The sequence below is a fragment of the Colobus angolensis genome, unplaced genomic scaffold (genome assembly GCF_000951035.1).
Source record: "Colobus angolensis palliatus isolate OR3802 unplaced genomic scaffold, Cang.pa_1.0 Scaffold301, whole genome shotgun sequence".
Lineage (NCBI taxonomy): Eukaryota > Metazoa > Chordata > Mammalia > Primates > Cercopithecidae > Colobus > Colobus angolensis.
The window spans coordinates 2,807,349-2,824,665 of NW_012116278.1; the positions used below are offsets into that span (position 1 = coordinate 2,807,349).

A 17,317-nucleotide genomic window follows, 5' to 3' on the forward strand; every position below is an offset into this window, starting at 1 on the left:
GAAGAGGAAGGAGAAGGAGAGGAAGAGGAAGAGGAGGAAGAGGAGGAGGAGGAAGAAGAAGAAGAAGAAGAAGAAGAGGAGGAGGAGGAGGAGGAGGGGGAGGAGGAAGGAGAAGAAGATTCACTGAATACCCAGAATGTGCCTGTGTCTATACTGGGAATTTAAAAAGATTCACTCTCTGAATGAATGAATAATCCCACCTAAATTGACTCAAACTGTACAGAAATTTGTTATGAAACAATGAGACAGATGTGATATTAGAATGCTCTTTAAGGACAGTAGCAGCCACAGGGAGGGAATATGTGTTTACCTTACTGAAGCTGGGTTTAACAAAGGCTTCTCATTAGGAGACAACATTTAAGTGGGATTTTGAAGGATGCATAGGAGATTTTTAGAGGGAAGTGTGATCTTAGAAAGAAGAAATGAGAGAACAGCATGTACAGAGACCAGGTGGTGCCCAACAGCATAATGTGCTTCCAGAGCTCTGAGCATCTGTCAGAGTACAACAGATAGTGGGTGGGGCAGAAAAGGTCAAGAAGAGCATGCAAAGATAGGCACGGCTTGAAATAGCAATGACTTTCTTGCGTGAATTCCTTTCCATCAAAAATAACTTTTTATACACTGTCAAGACAGTCTACTGCCTCACTTTTCTGCACTGTAATTCTGTTGGAAAAGTTTTCAACCATCCAAGAAGTTTTGCCTAGTTAAAAATTTAAAGAGACCAAGTTCATTTTTTCAAATAAAGTATCCCCAAAGCATGTTTCCTCAACTTATGAGAACAGTAATATAGCAATAATAATAATAACAAAAGAACAACCTTTTTTTTTCCGTTTTCATGTGACTCCATGGGCCAGGCTTTGTGCTAGATGTTTTGCAAGCTTTATCTCTGTTAAGATTTGAAAAAAAAAAACAAAAACAAAAAACACTAGAGGTAGCTGCTGTTATCCCTACTTTCAGTTTATCAAACCAAAAACTGAGGTTCAGAAAGGCAAAATAAAGTCAAGCGGTTAGTATCTATCTAAGCATTCACCCACAGATCTGGAGAGTTACAAAGTCCTCTCTGCTCAGCCTCAGGCACTGGCCGTAACCTCTGAAACCTCTCTGTCCTATGCCCATCATAGGCTTGGATGCCCCCAGCCAGATGGAGGTGAAAGATGTCACAGACACCACTGCTTTGATCACCTGGTTCAAGCCCCTGGCTGAGATCGACGGCATTGAGCTGACCTACGGCATCAAAGACGTGCCAGGCGACCGTACCACCATCGATCTCACAGAGGACGAGAATCAGTACTCCATCGGGAACCTGAAGCCTGACACTGAGTACGAGGTGTCCCTCATCTCCCGCAGAGGTGACATGTCAAGCAACCCAGCCAAAGAGACCTTCACAACAGGTAAAAGGCCTCCCCCTGTTCACAGATACAGTAAAGGAAAGATTGAAAGATTTCCATCCCACTCCATGTTGGGGTATCTTCCAGGCTCATTTTACAGTTAAAAAAAGAAAGGAGTATTTCTACTCATGTAAATTTTTAAATATTGTAGCAATTTATTAATTAATTTTTCAAAAAAATATTCCGAATAACCTTCCAAAGCACTTTTGGGGCTGGGGCATATATATAGAAGATGCTGGTCAGATATTCTCAGACAAAAGTTCTGATTAAAATAAAGTTCAAATAAAAATTTTTAAAGTAAAATACAGTATATGGAAAACATATATGACAAATGAGCCTCCTAACACCTTAGCCTATGGCATTGTTTTAAAAGTGTGAAAATGTCAATTTTTCATTCAGTAAATATTTTTTCAGAACTCAGTAAGTACTTCGTGAATTATTAGAAATATGATGAGGAGGCTGGGTGCGGTGGCTCATGCCTGTAATCCCAGCACTTTGGCAGGCTGATGCGGGCAGGTCACGAGGTCAAGAGATCGAGACCATCCTGATCAACATGGCAAAACCCTGTCTCTACTAAAAATACAAAAATTGGGGTCGGGTGCAGTGGCTCACACCTGTAATCCCAGCACTCTGGGAGGCCGAGGCGGCCGGACCATGAGATTAGGAGATTGAGACCATACTGGCTAACACAGTGAAATCCCATCTCTACTAAAAATACAAAAAAATTTGCCAGGCATGGTGGTGGGTGCCTGTAGTCCCAGCTACAGGCTGAGAGAGGAGAATGGCATGAACCCAGGAGGCGGAGCTTGCAGTGAGCCGAGATCGCGCCACTGCACTCCAACCTGGGCGACAGAGAGAGACTCCGTCTCAAAAATAAAAACAAAAATAAAAATAAATAAATTTTAAAAAATAACTGGGCATGGTGGTGTGCTCCTGTAATCCCAGCTACTCAGGAGGCTGAGGCAGGAGAATCACTTGAACCCAGGAAGCAGGGGTTGCAGTGAGCCGAGGTCGTGCCACTACACTCCAGCCTGGTGACAGAGTGAGACTCTGTCTCAAAAAAATAAAGAAAGAAAGAAATATGATGAGAAAATGCAAAAGACCAGCTTTTACACGCATGACCTTATTTTTAAGTCTTTGCATTGTTCTTTAACCACAAAGTCTGAGAAAAACACAAATGACTAAAGTGTCACACTCATCCATAATAGGGAAAGGTGCCAAATCTGTAGCACTTGTTTAGATTTGCACATCAACTATGGGGACAGATGAGTGTGCTGAGAATTTTGTAATTTATGTCCAGTTCCAGGCACATTTCATATGTCAGCTTGGGCTATCAAAGACTCTTGCTCTCTTGTGACTGATATGTTCAATGCAAATGTTCCTTCTTCTCTCAAACAGGCCTCGATGCTCCCAGGAATCTTCGACGTGTTTCCCAGACAGATAACAGCATCACCCTGGAATGGAGGAATGGCAAGGCAGCTATTGACAGTTACAGAATTAAGTATGCTCCCATCTCTGGAGGGGACCACGCCGAGGTTGATGTTCCAAAGAGCCAACAAGCCACAACCAAAACCACACTCACAGGTGAGCTCTGCATCTCTGCAAGCCTGAGTCGGCCAGCCCTAGAGGGCCCTTAAAGGATGGGCACCTGCTCCCATGTGTCCCCATTTGCAATCCTCAGAAATAAGTCCAATTTCCAGAAATACTGCTTACTTGGATTGCAGCGAGTTCTTTTGTAAAACATTCTGAACATTGGTCATCGCCTCCAGAGACCAACTCGAAGCCATTTTTATCATCCTCTGAAAGTCTTTCTGATTTCAGGATGAATCTCAACTTGCACATTCTCTCCTTAGGTCTGAGGCCAGGAACTGAATATGGAATTGGAGTTTCTGCTGTGAAGGAAGACAAGGAGAGCAATCCAGCGACCATCAACGCAGCCACAGGTGAGGCACACCTGGGATTCCCATCCCACTGAGCAGGTGCTGGGCAGATGAGACAGGGCCCATGTGGCCAAAACCTATTCAAAGAGAAAAAGTCGAAGCCCAGAGGAGAAAGGGCCCTGTAGTATCATCTAGCCCCAATGTCAAAATTCAAAAGGAACATAAGTATGGCCCATCTGTATGATGCCAACATCATCCCCTGTACGGAAAGGGAGACTGGGGATTTTTGTTGCTGTTGTTCTTGTTGTTGTTGTTGTTGTTGTTGTTGTTTTTGAGATGGAGTCTCACTCTGTCACCAAGCTGGAGTGCAGTGGCATGATCTCAGCTCACTGCAACCTCCACCTCCCGGGTTCAAGAGATTCTCCTGCCTCAGCCTACCAAGTAGCTGGAACTACAGGTGTGCGCCACCACGCCCAGCTAATTTTTGTATTTTTAGTAGAGACTGGGTTTCACCGTGTTGGCCAGGACAGTCTCGATCTCTTGACCACATGATCTGCCCACCTCAGCCTCCCAAAGTGCTGGGATTGGACTCTTGAGCCACTATGCCTAGCCGGGATTTTTTTAAAGAAAAATTGGAACCAGGCTTTATAAGAAATTCACGAACATTTTGAAGTTGGTAATCAGTTGCATCTTTTAAACAAACCATTGTCTAGTCCAAACACATCTGTGGGGTTTTCTCTGAGAAGACGCCTAACTTTTATACCCCTGTCAAGCAGATTATAAGTAACGGGATTGTAGTTTAAGTCCAGGCTCTGCACTTACCTGTCGTATCCTGTAGCCACAGCCTGTAGGTGAGGATGCTGAAGGGTTACCTGTTTTGAGGTCATTGATTCTTTCCTCAAGATTTTTTTCCCATTTTTCTAAGAAATGTGCACTGCGAAAAGAAAACTCCTCCTCTGCCTCTCCCCCAGCCCCCAGCCCCCAGCTTACCTCCCTGCAGACACTATGAGGAAGAGGGAGGCTGGTGTGTAAAGAGGAGATGGAGCATCATTGAGCTTCTACATTATGCGGGATGCAAGGCTGGGTATTTACATGCCAATTCTTTTTCTTTTAATCTTTTGATTTTGAGATAATTGCAGATTCATATGCAATTTTGAGAAATTATACAGAGAGATTCCCTGTGCCCATCACCCAGGTTCCCCCAAGGGTAGCATCTTGCATAAATGTAGATGAATATAACAACTGAGAAATTGACATTCATGTAATCTGTCAACTCTATTTATATTTCACCAGTTTTGCATACACTCATTCATGTGTGTGTATATACTTAGTTCTATGCAATTTTATCGCACATGTAGATTTGTGAATGCACCACTAGATTCAAGATACAGTCTAACTACAAGAATCCCATGTTCTACCCTTTGCAGACACAGCCACCTCCCTCCCTTTGCCCCTCTGCCTAACCCTGGGCATTCATTTATCTGTTCTTCATCTCTATGATTTTGCCATTTCAAGAATACTGCATAAATGGGATCCTACACATATTAATCCATTTGTGTTACTGTAACAAGAATATCTTAGACCAAGTAACTTATAAACAGAAGGAATTTATTTCTCACAGTTCTGAAGGCTGCGAAGTCCAAGATCAAGATGCCAGCAGATTTGGTGTCTGATGAGGGCCTGCTTTCTGGCTGACAGCGGGCCATCTTTTTACTGTTCCCTCACAGGACAGAAGGGGCAAGGTCTCCTTTATAAGGGCACTACTCCCATTCATGAGGCCTCCCAAAAGTTCCTAGATCCAAATACCTTCACTCTGGGGATTAGGTTTCAACATAAGAGCTTTAGGGAGGCACAGACATTCAGTGCATAGCAATACAGCATGTACCCTTTTGAAACTGGCTTTTTTTCCTTCAGCACAATTCTCTCGAGATTCATCTAAATTGCTTCTTTTATCAATAGTTGGTTCCTTTTAACCGCTTTAAATTTGACTAGCATTTCACGGAATGGATATTCCATGACATTTTTAATCTTCTCAGACTCCAATGGAGTCATGTGGATAATGTATAATTAGACCTATTTTACAAAAGTAAAAAGAGAGACCCAGAGAGGTGACTCTCCTGTGGTCGCTCAGCTCCTCTGTGGCAAACCTAGGATTCCAGCCCAGAGGCAGTTGACTTTCAACCCCAGAAGCAGCCCTGCCTTGCAGCCTGAAGAGCATTCATCTCTCTGTTCTCCTCCCAGAGTTGGACACACCCAAGGACCTTCGGGTTTCTGAAACTGCAGAGACCAGCCTGACCCTGCTCTGGAAGACCCCGTTGGCCAAGTTTGACCGCTACCGCCTCAATTACAGCCTCCCCACAGGCCAGTGGGTGGGAGTGCAGCTTCCAAGAAACACCACTTCCTATGTCCTGAGAGGCCTGGAACCGGGACAGGAGTACAATGTCCTCCTGACAGCCGAGAAAGGCAGGCACAAAAGCAAGCCCGCACGCGTGAAGGCATCCACTGGTGAGTCTGCCCTGAGCTTCCTCCAAACTCTAGGTTGATTCTGAGGTTAGCAGGTCTGCTCAGTCAGGGTGTCCTTACATGAGAAAGCCAAATGCAAAAGCAAGCCACTTTGTCCATCCCTGAAGTCCCTGAACACCACTTTGAAAGCGCTGCTTATTCGTCTTTCCTGCCTCCTGTCAATTGATACAGCAAAGTTCCCCCACTGGGAAATAGGGGTTTTAAAATATTTCTTCCTAGGAGAACTTAAAACTTCAGGGTTTGTGTTTCAATTTACCTACGATTTTTGTTTTCTTTTTTAACTATGTGTGCATCACAGAATCTTTTAAGTTGTTTCTTGTTTATTTCCTTCTTTTAGCCTAACAATTAACTTACTTTTCATTTTATTTCATTTAAAGATGACCAAGATGTTGGTAATAATTTTTTTTGGTTAATTTACACAAACTGTTTTTATTCCAGGTCTTTTGCTTTCTGCCAAGGTTACCCCTGAAGAGTGGCACACGGCCATTTGAGACTTCCACGGTGCCCTCTCATTTCCTCTTTTCTCTTAGTCATTAAGACATTAACCTAGTTTGTCTGTGATGACAGCTGAATCCTGACATTGTGGCCCATGCAACCTGCATCCATTCTGGCCCATGCAACCTGTTCGCTGAACCTGCTGCCATGCTTACTTTGTGGCTAAACTGAAGAGACAACCAGGTTTTTAAAATATTTCCTCCTTTATGAAAAATAAGCCTATTCAATTTTGGCCACCAAATATTCAAAAAGTATAGGTGGAAAATGTTACTTCTCCAGGGTTTGGCAAGTAACAGTCTTTACTTCCAATTTAATTAGTAAGCATGTTTTGAGTACCTACTGCATACATTGTATAGTACTGATATTTGAGGAAAAGTAGTTCCCAAAGTCAGCATTGTTATGTGGACTAATTTGTGCCTGCTCATAGTGTTTGGGGAAGACTAGATACTCAGAATGCTAGACAGAACTCAAGAAAAAGAGGGACCCGAGGAAATCAGGAGAGCTGACAAAGGTGTTACGGCAAGAGATGTTATTCCAGTTGAAGCTTAATATGCAAGAAAAGGGTTAGAAGCATGGACATATTTGGAAATGGCTTGAAGAGTCTTTCTCACAGTATCTTCAGTCTCAAATCACAGTCACTTACACAAGATTGAAGTTGGTTTTCTTTCTTATAAAATGAATCTGGAGCTGGGAGGTACAGGGATAACAGTAGTTTCAAATTGTCAGGCACCAAGGCTGCTTCTGTCTTTCTTTTCCACCATTTTTAGTCCTTGGCTTCCATTCTCAGAGTCATCTCAGTGTCAATACATGGCTGCTGTAGTACAGCCATTACATCTGTGTCTAGGCAGCATAAGGGAGGGAGAACCAAAACTCCCAAAAAGGAGCACCTTCTAGGTGAGTCTTTCTGGAAATTCCACCAATCACTTCTCCTCATAGTTCATTGCCACTCTTAGCTGTAAGGGAGACAGGGAAAGGTAGTCTTCTGTCTGAACATGTTGCTTCCATATAAAATTGAGCTTATTTGTAAGAGAGAAATTTGGCAGACCATGAGCAGTCCCTGCCAGAGTCTGAAATGAGTTTACATGGTCAATTCTGTTGACTCTGCATTGACTGCTTCCCACCCAACTATAAGGTGATTATCAAGGATGCTCTGAAAGAGCAATTTAATCAAAAATAAGGGGGGGGATAGAATCAAGAAACAATAAATCTATAGTAGAGATTTAATTTCAGCTTTATAAAGATGAGCTTGTTATAAAGTGTCAAGGGGCAACAAATGAATCAGAAATACACAAAAGACGAAATCCCTCTCTTTTCTTTCTCTCTTTCTCTCTCTTTCTTCCCTCTTCCCTCCCTCCTCCTCTTCTTCCTCCTCCTCCTTCCTCTGCCCATCTGTCTGAGCTTTCCCTTGAGTTTAATAAATGCTGTATCTAAGAGAGATTCCTATTGCCCCTCAGTCATTCCACCTTCTGGTGATGGCCACATTGCCTCCTTCCTCCAGTGAGAAAGCCCCACACCTCCGCAGTCACTGAAGAGGTTTTATCTCCCTAAGATCCTGGGGTATGGGGCTTCTCCACTAGAGAAAGGAGGTAATGTGGCTATAACCAGGAGATTTACTAGCTAGAATTATTCTGTCTGAATGAGAGCCCAATATTGGCAGTCCAAAGCCTCAGCAGTTGCATTTCCCCACCATGCCTCCTTAATGCCATTTCAAAGATATCATGTTTCATATTTAAAGACATTCTTCAGTGTGGGAAAAATGTACAAAGTTCTTTATATTTGTTCTTCTCCGCTGTCCACAGAATATTTCCCCCATCCCTTTTTCCACAGGAAAAAAATATATGTTTCATTTAAGGTGAAGCAAACATTTCTTTCCCTCTCTTGAATTATAACTTTTAAAGTCAATAAAATACTATCACCATGCTCTGTGCTAAGTTATGGGGTTGCTAGGGCAAAGCAAATGGGTATCTAATTCCAAGGAACTCACTGTGTAGCAAACAGACAATGAGACAACATTCTGCTCACTACGATCGAGGGTACAGAGGGTGCAGCCAGTGCGCAGGAGACACTGGATCTAACTTCAGAGAATCAGGAAAGGCTTACAGTGAGAAGATGCTTTTGGACAGAGACATAAAGGGCAAACATAAATGTGTTAAACTGAATAGGTAAAGAAGTAGAAGCCCAGGCACCTGGCCTTGGTAAGCATATAGGAAGAAAGAAAACAGGAAAAGTGAGAGCTCTTGGGTGAAGGAACCACGTGGCTGTAAGTCCTGAAATGTTGCAGAGTTTTGGGTTCAACCCTAAGAAGCAAGAACCTTCCAGCTCTGTATCACTGGATTCTTATCAACGGAAGCCTGCAAGGCGCCACTCAATGTCTGTGGGGTTTACAGAAAAAAGTGGAGAATCAGTGGCCCTGAAGAATTTTTCCCAGGGAATTCCAGGGTTTTAGTGATGGATTGGGCCATAATGTAAGCCTTTTTCTTGATGTGGCACTATACTAAAAGTCTTCATAACCTGGCCACCTATTGCACCTCTCACCCAAAGACCCAGCCATGGGTTACAGGGCCCTACAGAATCTGGCACGGCCAGCCCATCCTCTGACCTCAGTCCTGCTACTCATGCCCTTGCTCACTTCACTGTGGCCTCTTCGGCCTTTGCACTGTTTCTTAAGCTTGCTGAGCCTACTCCCCTCCTCGGGCCTTAGCGTGTGCTGCTCCCACTGCTTAGATATCACTCTTCTCCCAGCGTTTCACAGAGCAGCTCAGGTGTGACTCAGAATAGAGGGCTTCTCTGACCACCAGCCTAAAAAGACACTCCCATCCTGATCTACCCCTTCAAGCTGCTCTAGAGTTCCTTGTGACACTTATCTGCCTTGATATTATACAAGTAGTGGTTTACTATAATACCTATGGCCTGCCCCCCTATCAGTGAGCAGAATGTAAGGACCAACTCCATTATCCACTGCTGTATCCCATCCCGGTGGCCTGAAGGCAAACAAGTTTGTGGTATGAGCTTCATGAGTGTTTGGGGACCCTGGCTACCCTGGAGTCAGCATTTCCATGAAATCTTCTGATTCTTCCTTTCCACTTCTGCATTAACACCCCAATTCTTTCCTTAAGGAGTAGGGGAAAGAAAGGGAAATCATTCTCTTGGAAAGCCTTCAATTCACCTTAATCTGGATAGGAGGGAAGGAAGGAAGGAAGGAAGGAAGGAAGGAAGGAAGGAAGGAAGGAAGGAAGTCAAACAAAGGAAAGAAGGGAGGGAATAAAGAAAGGTACTGGGCCTGTTGGCATTTAAAAAAAAAAATTAGTGTGTACCAGGCATCCTTCCCTCTCCACCTCTCCCATTCCTTCCCTTCTCTTTCCCTCTCCTCCACTCTGTTCTCCTCCCCTCTCCTTCCTCCCTTCTCCTCTCTTCTCTCTCTTCTCCTCTCCTTCCTCCCTTCTCCTCTCTTCTCTCTCCTCTCCTCTCTCTCCCTTTTCTCTCTGCTTTTATACTTTCATAAACCCAACTAAACCCTACTTAAGGTCAAAGCCGTGAATTTGCTGCATGCTGTAAGAGATAGGAGGCAGGGTTGATAGGTAGAAAGCCAGCAAAGCATCTTTTCATACCAACATAAGCCTTGACAGTGACACCCCAGTAGCTCTCAGGAATTTTGGAAGAAGAGAGGTGGAATTTTGTTTTTAGCCACAGCTACCAGTAATAGAGAACATTCTGCTCTGATGTGCTATTTCGGTTTTCTCACAGACCAAACTGAAATTTATTCAAATATTTATTCATCCAACAAATATTTATTTCATACCTACTGTGGGTCAGGCGATGCCGGTGTATAGAACAGAAAGAAACAGCTCCTCTCAAGAAATGGTGCACATTGCTGTAAGAGAGAGAACCAAAACCAAAATTATAATGCTGTAGCTTATCTGTTTTAGAGGGATTTGTGGGAGGCTGCAGGAGCATAGAGACAGGTACCCATCACAGACCTAAGCAAAGTGAATGAAGAGCATTGGAGAAGGCTTTTTGGAAGAAGTGATGTTTGGTTGAGTTCTGAAAAAGAAAAGGGGTTGGACAAGTGGAGAAAGAGTAATGACATTTCCAGCAGGAGGAATAGCATCCAAAAAGCTGAAAGGCATGAGAAACTTTACCATAGTGAATTGCAAGCTATACAATCCTACTACATGATAGAGTGGGAAAAGAGTAGGGTAAGAGGCTAGAGGCATCATCAGGGGCATCTGCAAAGGGGCAGTTACAAAGAAATCACTGAATGTTTTAAGGCAGCCAAGGCTCCTCATTTCAATTGTCTTATCTCTGCGAGATGAGAGTAAAACCACTGAATATATCCTTTGGGGTTGTCAGGCTTGGACCTGACCATGCCTCTGCTGTGGGAGAATCAGTCTTTCTCCCATAAGTGGTCGCTGAAATGGGTTCCTCATCAAGCCAGCACTTGGTAATCACTATCTAGAAGATGGTGACAATCTACAGATTTTAAGTTGGCACTGTGAGAAATTCCTCCAGACCAGCTGCTCAACCCACCAGGAGTACAGCATTGGGTTTCACAATTCTGATTTCCCAAGCCCACTGACATTGTCTAGAGGGTAGATTCCAGTGCACAGCTGTAAGAAAAAGACAACAGCCTTTTCATAAAGAAATGCCAAGAAATTCAGTGTGGAATCTATAATGGAAACACTTGTCTTTTAGGGCAGTAAATCCACAGTATGTCATTTGTAGTTGAAATGTGGAACCAGCATTTATGTGAAGCTTCTTGGTCCTCACCTTAACTATGCTCCACTGTATTTTTTATTCATAATATTCCCCGTTCTTTTATAATTCTGACCCCTCTCTCTTTAACTTAGGTACTGATTTTATTTGTGGAAGTTTGGCCACATACTGCCTCTCTGAGTTATAAACCAATGCTCTTTCTTGATTTGCCTACCAAAAAAAAAAAAAAAGAAAGTTAGAGAAATAGCCAAAAGTGTTAGCAGAAGTACCAACACCATCACTATTACTATTTACTGAACAACATGACGTTATATAAAAAAAATCACTCTATTGACTATATGAACAGATGAAACAGGATGTGGAGACCATTAGATGAAAGTATCAGTGGCATATTAAAAATCTGATTCAAAGAGATAAGGTGATGCTCATCAGGAAGAGACATTTTCCAACGTGCATCTTTTCTCTCCATCCATCTCTTGCCACAGCTTAATGGGCAATCCACAATCACATTCCCCCACCCCCCATAAGGTAACTTTCCCAATATTTCTTGCAAGGGGGCATTTAAAATTTCTTTCATAGAAAAAAATATGTTTTATGTAACAATTAGAGATAAGGATTAAAAGACAGACATCCGCAGAAGAAAGAAAATAACTTAAGTCGCATGAAGGAATATGTTGTCAATGACAGATTAGTTCCTGACAAGTGGACAGCAGAGGAACAAAAACAGGAAAGTGGGATAAGAAGGAGAGCTAAGAAGACATAGGACTGATTTAATTTTCACTTAGCTGTGTTTTGTCCTATACCTCTTTCTGCATCAGGACTGCTGGAGCATTTGAGAAGGACATGCTCTTGAGTGTAGTTACGTTTAAATCCCAAGGTCAAGGGTACAATCACTATATCAGGTACTGTTTCTGGCCTCACAAGGCCCAGCAGGATTAAAGGTAGTTGACACCTCCTTTCTTTTCCTAAATCTAGATACATCATTTGCAGTTTGGGGTCCTTCCTTTCTCATAAAGACCATGTTTAGGTGGTTAAGAACTGCTTTGGAGCCTCGGGGGTAAGCTTCAGGACATGAGTCGGGGCTAAAGAGGAGTCTGTAAACTGTCATTCAAGATCAACCGTTGCAAACATTTTCTGTAAAGGGCCAGATGGTAATTTTAGACTTTACAGGCCAGGAAGTTTACATCACAATTATTCAACTGCACATTTTGTAACACAAAAGCAGCCATCAACAATATGTAAGTGAACAATCATGGCTGTGCTCCAATAAAACTTTATCTGTGGCACCAGAACTGGAATTTTATATGACTTGCATGCACCGTCAAATAATATTCTTTGGATTTATTTTCCGACCATGTAAAAAAGTTAAAAAACTGTTGTTAGCTTGCTGACTACCAAAATAGCAGGCCAGATGTGGGCCTTGGGTAACAGTTTGTGGACCTCTGTTCTCGATCAAACAAAATTTGAAGAAGTGTATGCTCCGACAATATGAAACAAGTAGAAAGAATGTTTCCCAGACCTTGGAAACGTCTGAGTTAAATCAACTCTAGAAAAGAAATGTTTTCTTCTCTGAAAGGATATCCTCAATCAAATTCCAAGCTAAGATTTTCAAGTTAGTAGCCTGCTCTAACGGACACATAAGACTCATTTGAAATTAGCAGCAATGTGAAGTATAAATAGAAAAAAAAAAATTGTGCTTTTAAATGATTTAAAGGCAATTTCTACTCTCTAGTTTACAGGATCCATTCCCAGAGAAATACTTTCCTTTCTAAACTATGCAAAGTCCACTTAAGCTCAGCCCTGGGCAAATTATCTCCCTTAAGTCAGGTTGAGACCAGTGAGTTTTTATGGAATTTTGTGCATTAAGGAGATGAATGAAGAGGGTGTGTTCAGTTTTACTTGAGCTTCATAAGATCTGCTTCTGCCAGGACCTCTTTCTTTTTTCTAATAAGGAGCAGTTTTTCAAAGCGTCATCACTTTCCTTAGCTCAGCCTTAGTAATACTATGTCAGTGTGTCTCTGATCTTTACTAATATGATCTATGTAAATGATTTGAACCCTAGAAACTGATGAAATCCCAATATAAACTATAAAGCAGACCTCCCATAGGGTATTGAGGCAGCACAAAAAAGAAGAGGATTTTTTTTTTTTTTTTTTGAGCTGGAGTCTCACTCTGTCACCCAGGCTAGGGTACAATGACTCAATCTTGGCTCACTGCAATCTCAACCTCCCAGGCTCAAGCGATTCTCCTAACTCAGCCTCCCAAGTAGCTGGGATTACAGGCTCATGCCACCACACCTGGCTAATCTTTGTATTTTTAGTAGAGATGGGGTTTTGACATGTTGTCCAGGCTGGTCTTGAACTCCTGACCTCAGGTGATCTGCCCACCTTGGCCTCTCAAAAAAGAAGGGAATCTAAGAGGAGCCAATTGTCTCAAAATACAGAAGGTTAGACAGCTCAAATCAAGACCCCCAGAATAACTGAGGGCCACCCCCTTATGATGCAAGACATATTCCAAAATGAAAACTGAAGCTCAGAGCATTGCTAACAAAGACATATAGTTTTCTAAATCTGCAGGACACTGATCAATAGGAAAGTACCATTTCCAAGAGAAAAACCCAAATATGCGAGAAGGCAAAATAAAATTTTTTTTTGTTTTTTGAGACAGAGTCTCACTGTATCCCCCAGACTGGAGTGCAATGGTGCCATCTTGGCTCACTGCAAACTCCGCCTTATGGGTTCAAGCGATTCTCCTGCCTCAATCTCCTGAGTAGCTGGGATTACAGGCTCCCACCACCACGCCTGGCTAATTTTTGTATTTTTAGTAGAGACAGTGTTTCACAATGTTGGCCAGGCTGGTCTCGAACTCCTGACCTCACATGATCCGCCCACCTCAGCCTCCCAAAGTGCTGGGATTACAGGCGTAAGCCACTCTGCCTGGCCACAATAGAAATATTACATTGTTGTCCTGCTGTGTTTTAATAGGGACAGCACCGGTAGGGGATGCAGTGAACAAAGCATGGCACTCAGACTGCAATGGCCTGTAGATGTGGCACTGGGCTTGCCATTCCCAGGTTCTCAGAAGCAAAACTTTCTGAGGAATACTTTAACTGACCCCATCTCTGTCATTATTCAGAACAAGCCCCTGAACTGGAAAACCTCACCGTGACTGAGGTTGGCTGGGATGGCCTCAGACTCAACTGGATCGCAGCTGACCAGGCCTATGAGCACTTTGTCATTCAGGTGCAGGAGGCCAACAAGGTGGAGGCAGCTCAGAACCTCACCGTGCCTGGCAGCCTCCGGGCTGTGGACATCCCGGGCCTCAAGGCTGCCACTCCTTATACAGTCTCCATCTATGGGGTGATCCAGGGCTATAGAACACCAGTGCTCTCTGCTGAGGCCTCCACAGGTATCTCTTTCCTTTCTATTTATAGCTTCTGTTTTTCCCAGCAGGAAACTGCCCGTGAATAATCAGACACGACTAGCTTTGGAATGAACTTGTTCTGCCACTAGTTATGTCTATGGGGTCTAACTGTGACATCAGACCATCACGCTACAGAACCCCAAGGCAACTTTTAATGCTTCACTCCACATGAATGACACCCTTGGGAGTTGTACAGAGCTCAGCCTGCGGGACTAAACACACGGCTCCCATGGAGAGGGTCTTTAGCTCCATAAACAGCCCCCCTCCTGTTAAAGGACGTTAAGGCTCTGTATATGAAAGGGAAAGAAAATCACAAAATTCTCTTATCTACTGAGGGTTAAGGCAATTCCTTAAGATTTAAAAAACAAACAAACAAAATATTTTCCCACACTTCCCTCTCTTTGCTCCATTTCTAAAATTTAAAGAGTTGCATGATGCATGTTTATCTAAAGAAAGTCACATTTTTTCAGTAATATTATTATTCAGCTTATTCTTGCGTTAAAGATTCCCTGGATCTTGTTGTGTGATTTGATCACTAAACTAGTTCTTTGTCCTTCTCCAGGGGAAACTCCCAATTTGAGAGAGGTCATGGTGGCCGAGGTGGGCTGGGATGCCCTCAAACTCAACTGGACTGTTCCGGAAGGGGCCTATGAGTACTTTTTCATTCAGGTGCAGGAGGCTGACACAGTAGAGGCAGCCCAGAACCACACAGTCCCAGGAGGACTGAGGTCCACGGACCTGCCCGGGCTCAAAGCAGCCACTCATTATACCATCACCATCCGCGGGGTCACTCAGGACTTCAGCACAACCCCCCTCTCTGTTGAAGTCTTGACAGGTATTCTAGATGAATTCATTAATTCACTTCCTCCCCTTTGTCTCCGCTCAGGAGGAATCAAAGCACTTTCTTGCTTTAAACTGGGATCAGCTCCTACCACCTTGGGGAAATACCAGTGAATCATCTCTGCTTCTTCCTAAATGTCACATCCCTTATTTGGCTAAGTCCTAGTTGTAGCCCAGTTCCATGGAAAATTCCACCTACTCTTCTTTTAAAAAAGTGAGAGGTGACTTTTCTTTCAAAGTAAGTTTCAGTCACAATAGCTAAAGAGTTGGAAAGCCCAACCTGCAAATGAAGAAAAAATAGCTCTGAGCTCATGAGCTCATTTTAAAAACACCAAAGGACTCCCCATAGCCCTATTTGTATGTCAAGAATAGAAATTGTGAACAATTCCTAAAACTACTTTTCATTCCCAAAAGCTGAATAGAAAAACCCTGGCTTTAGTGCCAACAATTTGAGTGTGCTCAACACCTGCTGTAAATCATGCGTCTATAATCAACACTAACCAGACAACTCATCCCAAACTTAGCCAAAATGCCATCTCACCTGAATCTCAGAGTGCAATTGCCTTTTTAAGTAACTCAGCAACTCTGTGTCCTTGTGCAGAGGAGGTTCCAGATATGGGAAACCTCACAGTGACCGAGGTTAGCTGGGATGCTCTCAGACTGAACTGGACCACGCCAGATGGAACCTATGACCAGTTTACCATTCAGGTCCAGGAGGCTGACCAGGTGGAAGAGGCTCACAATCTCACCGTTCCTGGCAGCCTGCGCTCCGTGGAAATCCCAGGCCTCAGGGCTGGCACTCCTTACACAATCACCCTGCACGGCGAGGTCAGGGGCCACAGCACTCGACCCCTTGCTTTAGAGGTCATCACAGGTATATGACCCTCCTCCCAGACTGGAGATGTGATAGGAGCCAGCATGTCATTGAAATAGAGGAAATTCCCCCATGAGGCAGAATCCTACCTCAGTGTTGTTGACAGACAGAATGAATCTCTAACTCAGGAAGGTCTGTGTTGGAATTCTACCTCACTGGCTAAATATTCTTGGGAATATATGTATGTATCTATATAGATACACATACACACACACAAATATATACTTATATATATAGTGTGTATACATATACTTATATATAGTGTGAGTGTATATATATACACACTTATATATATAATTTTTTTTTTAGTCAGGGTCTCATTCTTTTGCCCAGGCTAGAATGCAGTGGTGTGACCATGGCTCACTGCAGCCTCGAACTCCTAGACTCAAGTGATTCTCCCGCCTCAGCCTCCACAGTAGCTGGGACCACAGGTGTGAGTCCCCATACTCAGCTGAGTTTTTTGTATTTTTTGTAGAAATGGAGTTTCACCTTGTTGCCCAGGCTGGTCTTGAACTCCTGGACTCAAGCAGTCTTCTCACCTTGGCCTCCCAAAGTGCTGGGATTATAGGCATGAGCCAGCGTACCCTGCCTCTATTCTTGGGTATATTTCTTTACACCCCTGAGCCTCCTTTTTGTATCTTTAAATCAGCAATGACCACTACTTCAGGAAACTGTCATGAGCAATAAATAAGCTAATGAATGTCAGTGCTTAGCAAATTGCCCATCATGTAGTAAATATTGAATATCAAATAGCTAAATTTATCATATAGCAACAGAGTCATGATTTTTAAAATAGCACAAACATTAGGGCTGTGGCACAAAAATAAGATCAGAACTTTCTAGAAAAACCTTATTACTAGCCTCAGAGCCACCAACTAACACCCAACTGATAGGCAGATCTCTACATAATAACCTTTAGAAATTATGCAGTTAGCTTCTGCTAAAACTATCTAAGACTCTCTCCTCAACAGATACAAAAAGCAGGGACATTTCCAAGAAAGGACAGCCACCTTTGACTTCAATGCTTTTCATTCAGTTTGGGAAGGAAAAACAATTCCTCTCAATTTTCCACCAAAAATGTGCCGCTTGCTGGATGCGGTAGCTCGTGCCTGTAATCCCAGCACTTTGGGAGGCCGAGGTGGGCGGATCACAAAGTCAGGAGATCGAGACCATCCTGGCTA

General features: G+C 43.2%; 1 protein-coding gene across 3 annotated transcripts in view; it reads left to right on the forward strand.

The window, feature by feature from the left end:
- Positions 1–17,317, forward strand: part of TNC (tenascin C) — a 98,027-nt gene that overhangs the window by 39,127 nt on the left and 41,583 nt on the right. For all 3 annotated transcript variants that reach the window (XM_011950074.1, XM_011950075.1, XM_011950076.1), the window contains 7 exons: positions 1,122–1,391; positions 2,787–2,972; positions 3,242–3,331; positions 5,510–5,773; positions 14,135–14,407; positions 14,985–15,257; positions 15,864–16,136. In XM_011950074.1, the coding sequence (XP_011805464.1) occupies positions 1,122–1,391; positions 2,787–2,972; positions 3,242–3,331; positions 5,510–5,773; positions 14,135–14,407; positions 14,985–15,257; positions 15,864–16,136 (1,629 nt within the window). The remainder of the gene's footprint in view (positions 1–1,121; positions 1,392–2,786; positions 2,973–3,241; positions 3,332–5,509; positions 5,774–14,134; positions 14,408–14,984; positions 15,258–15,863; positions 16,137–17,317) is intronic.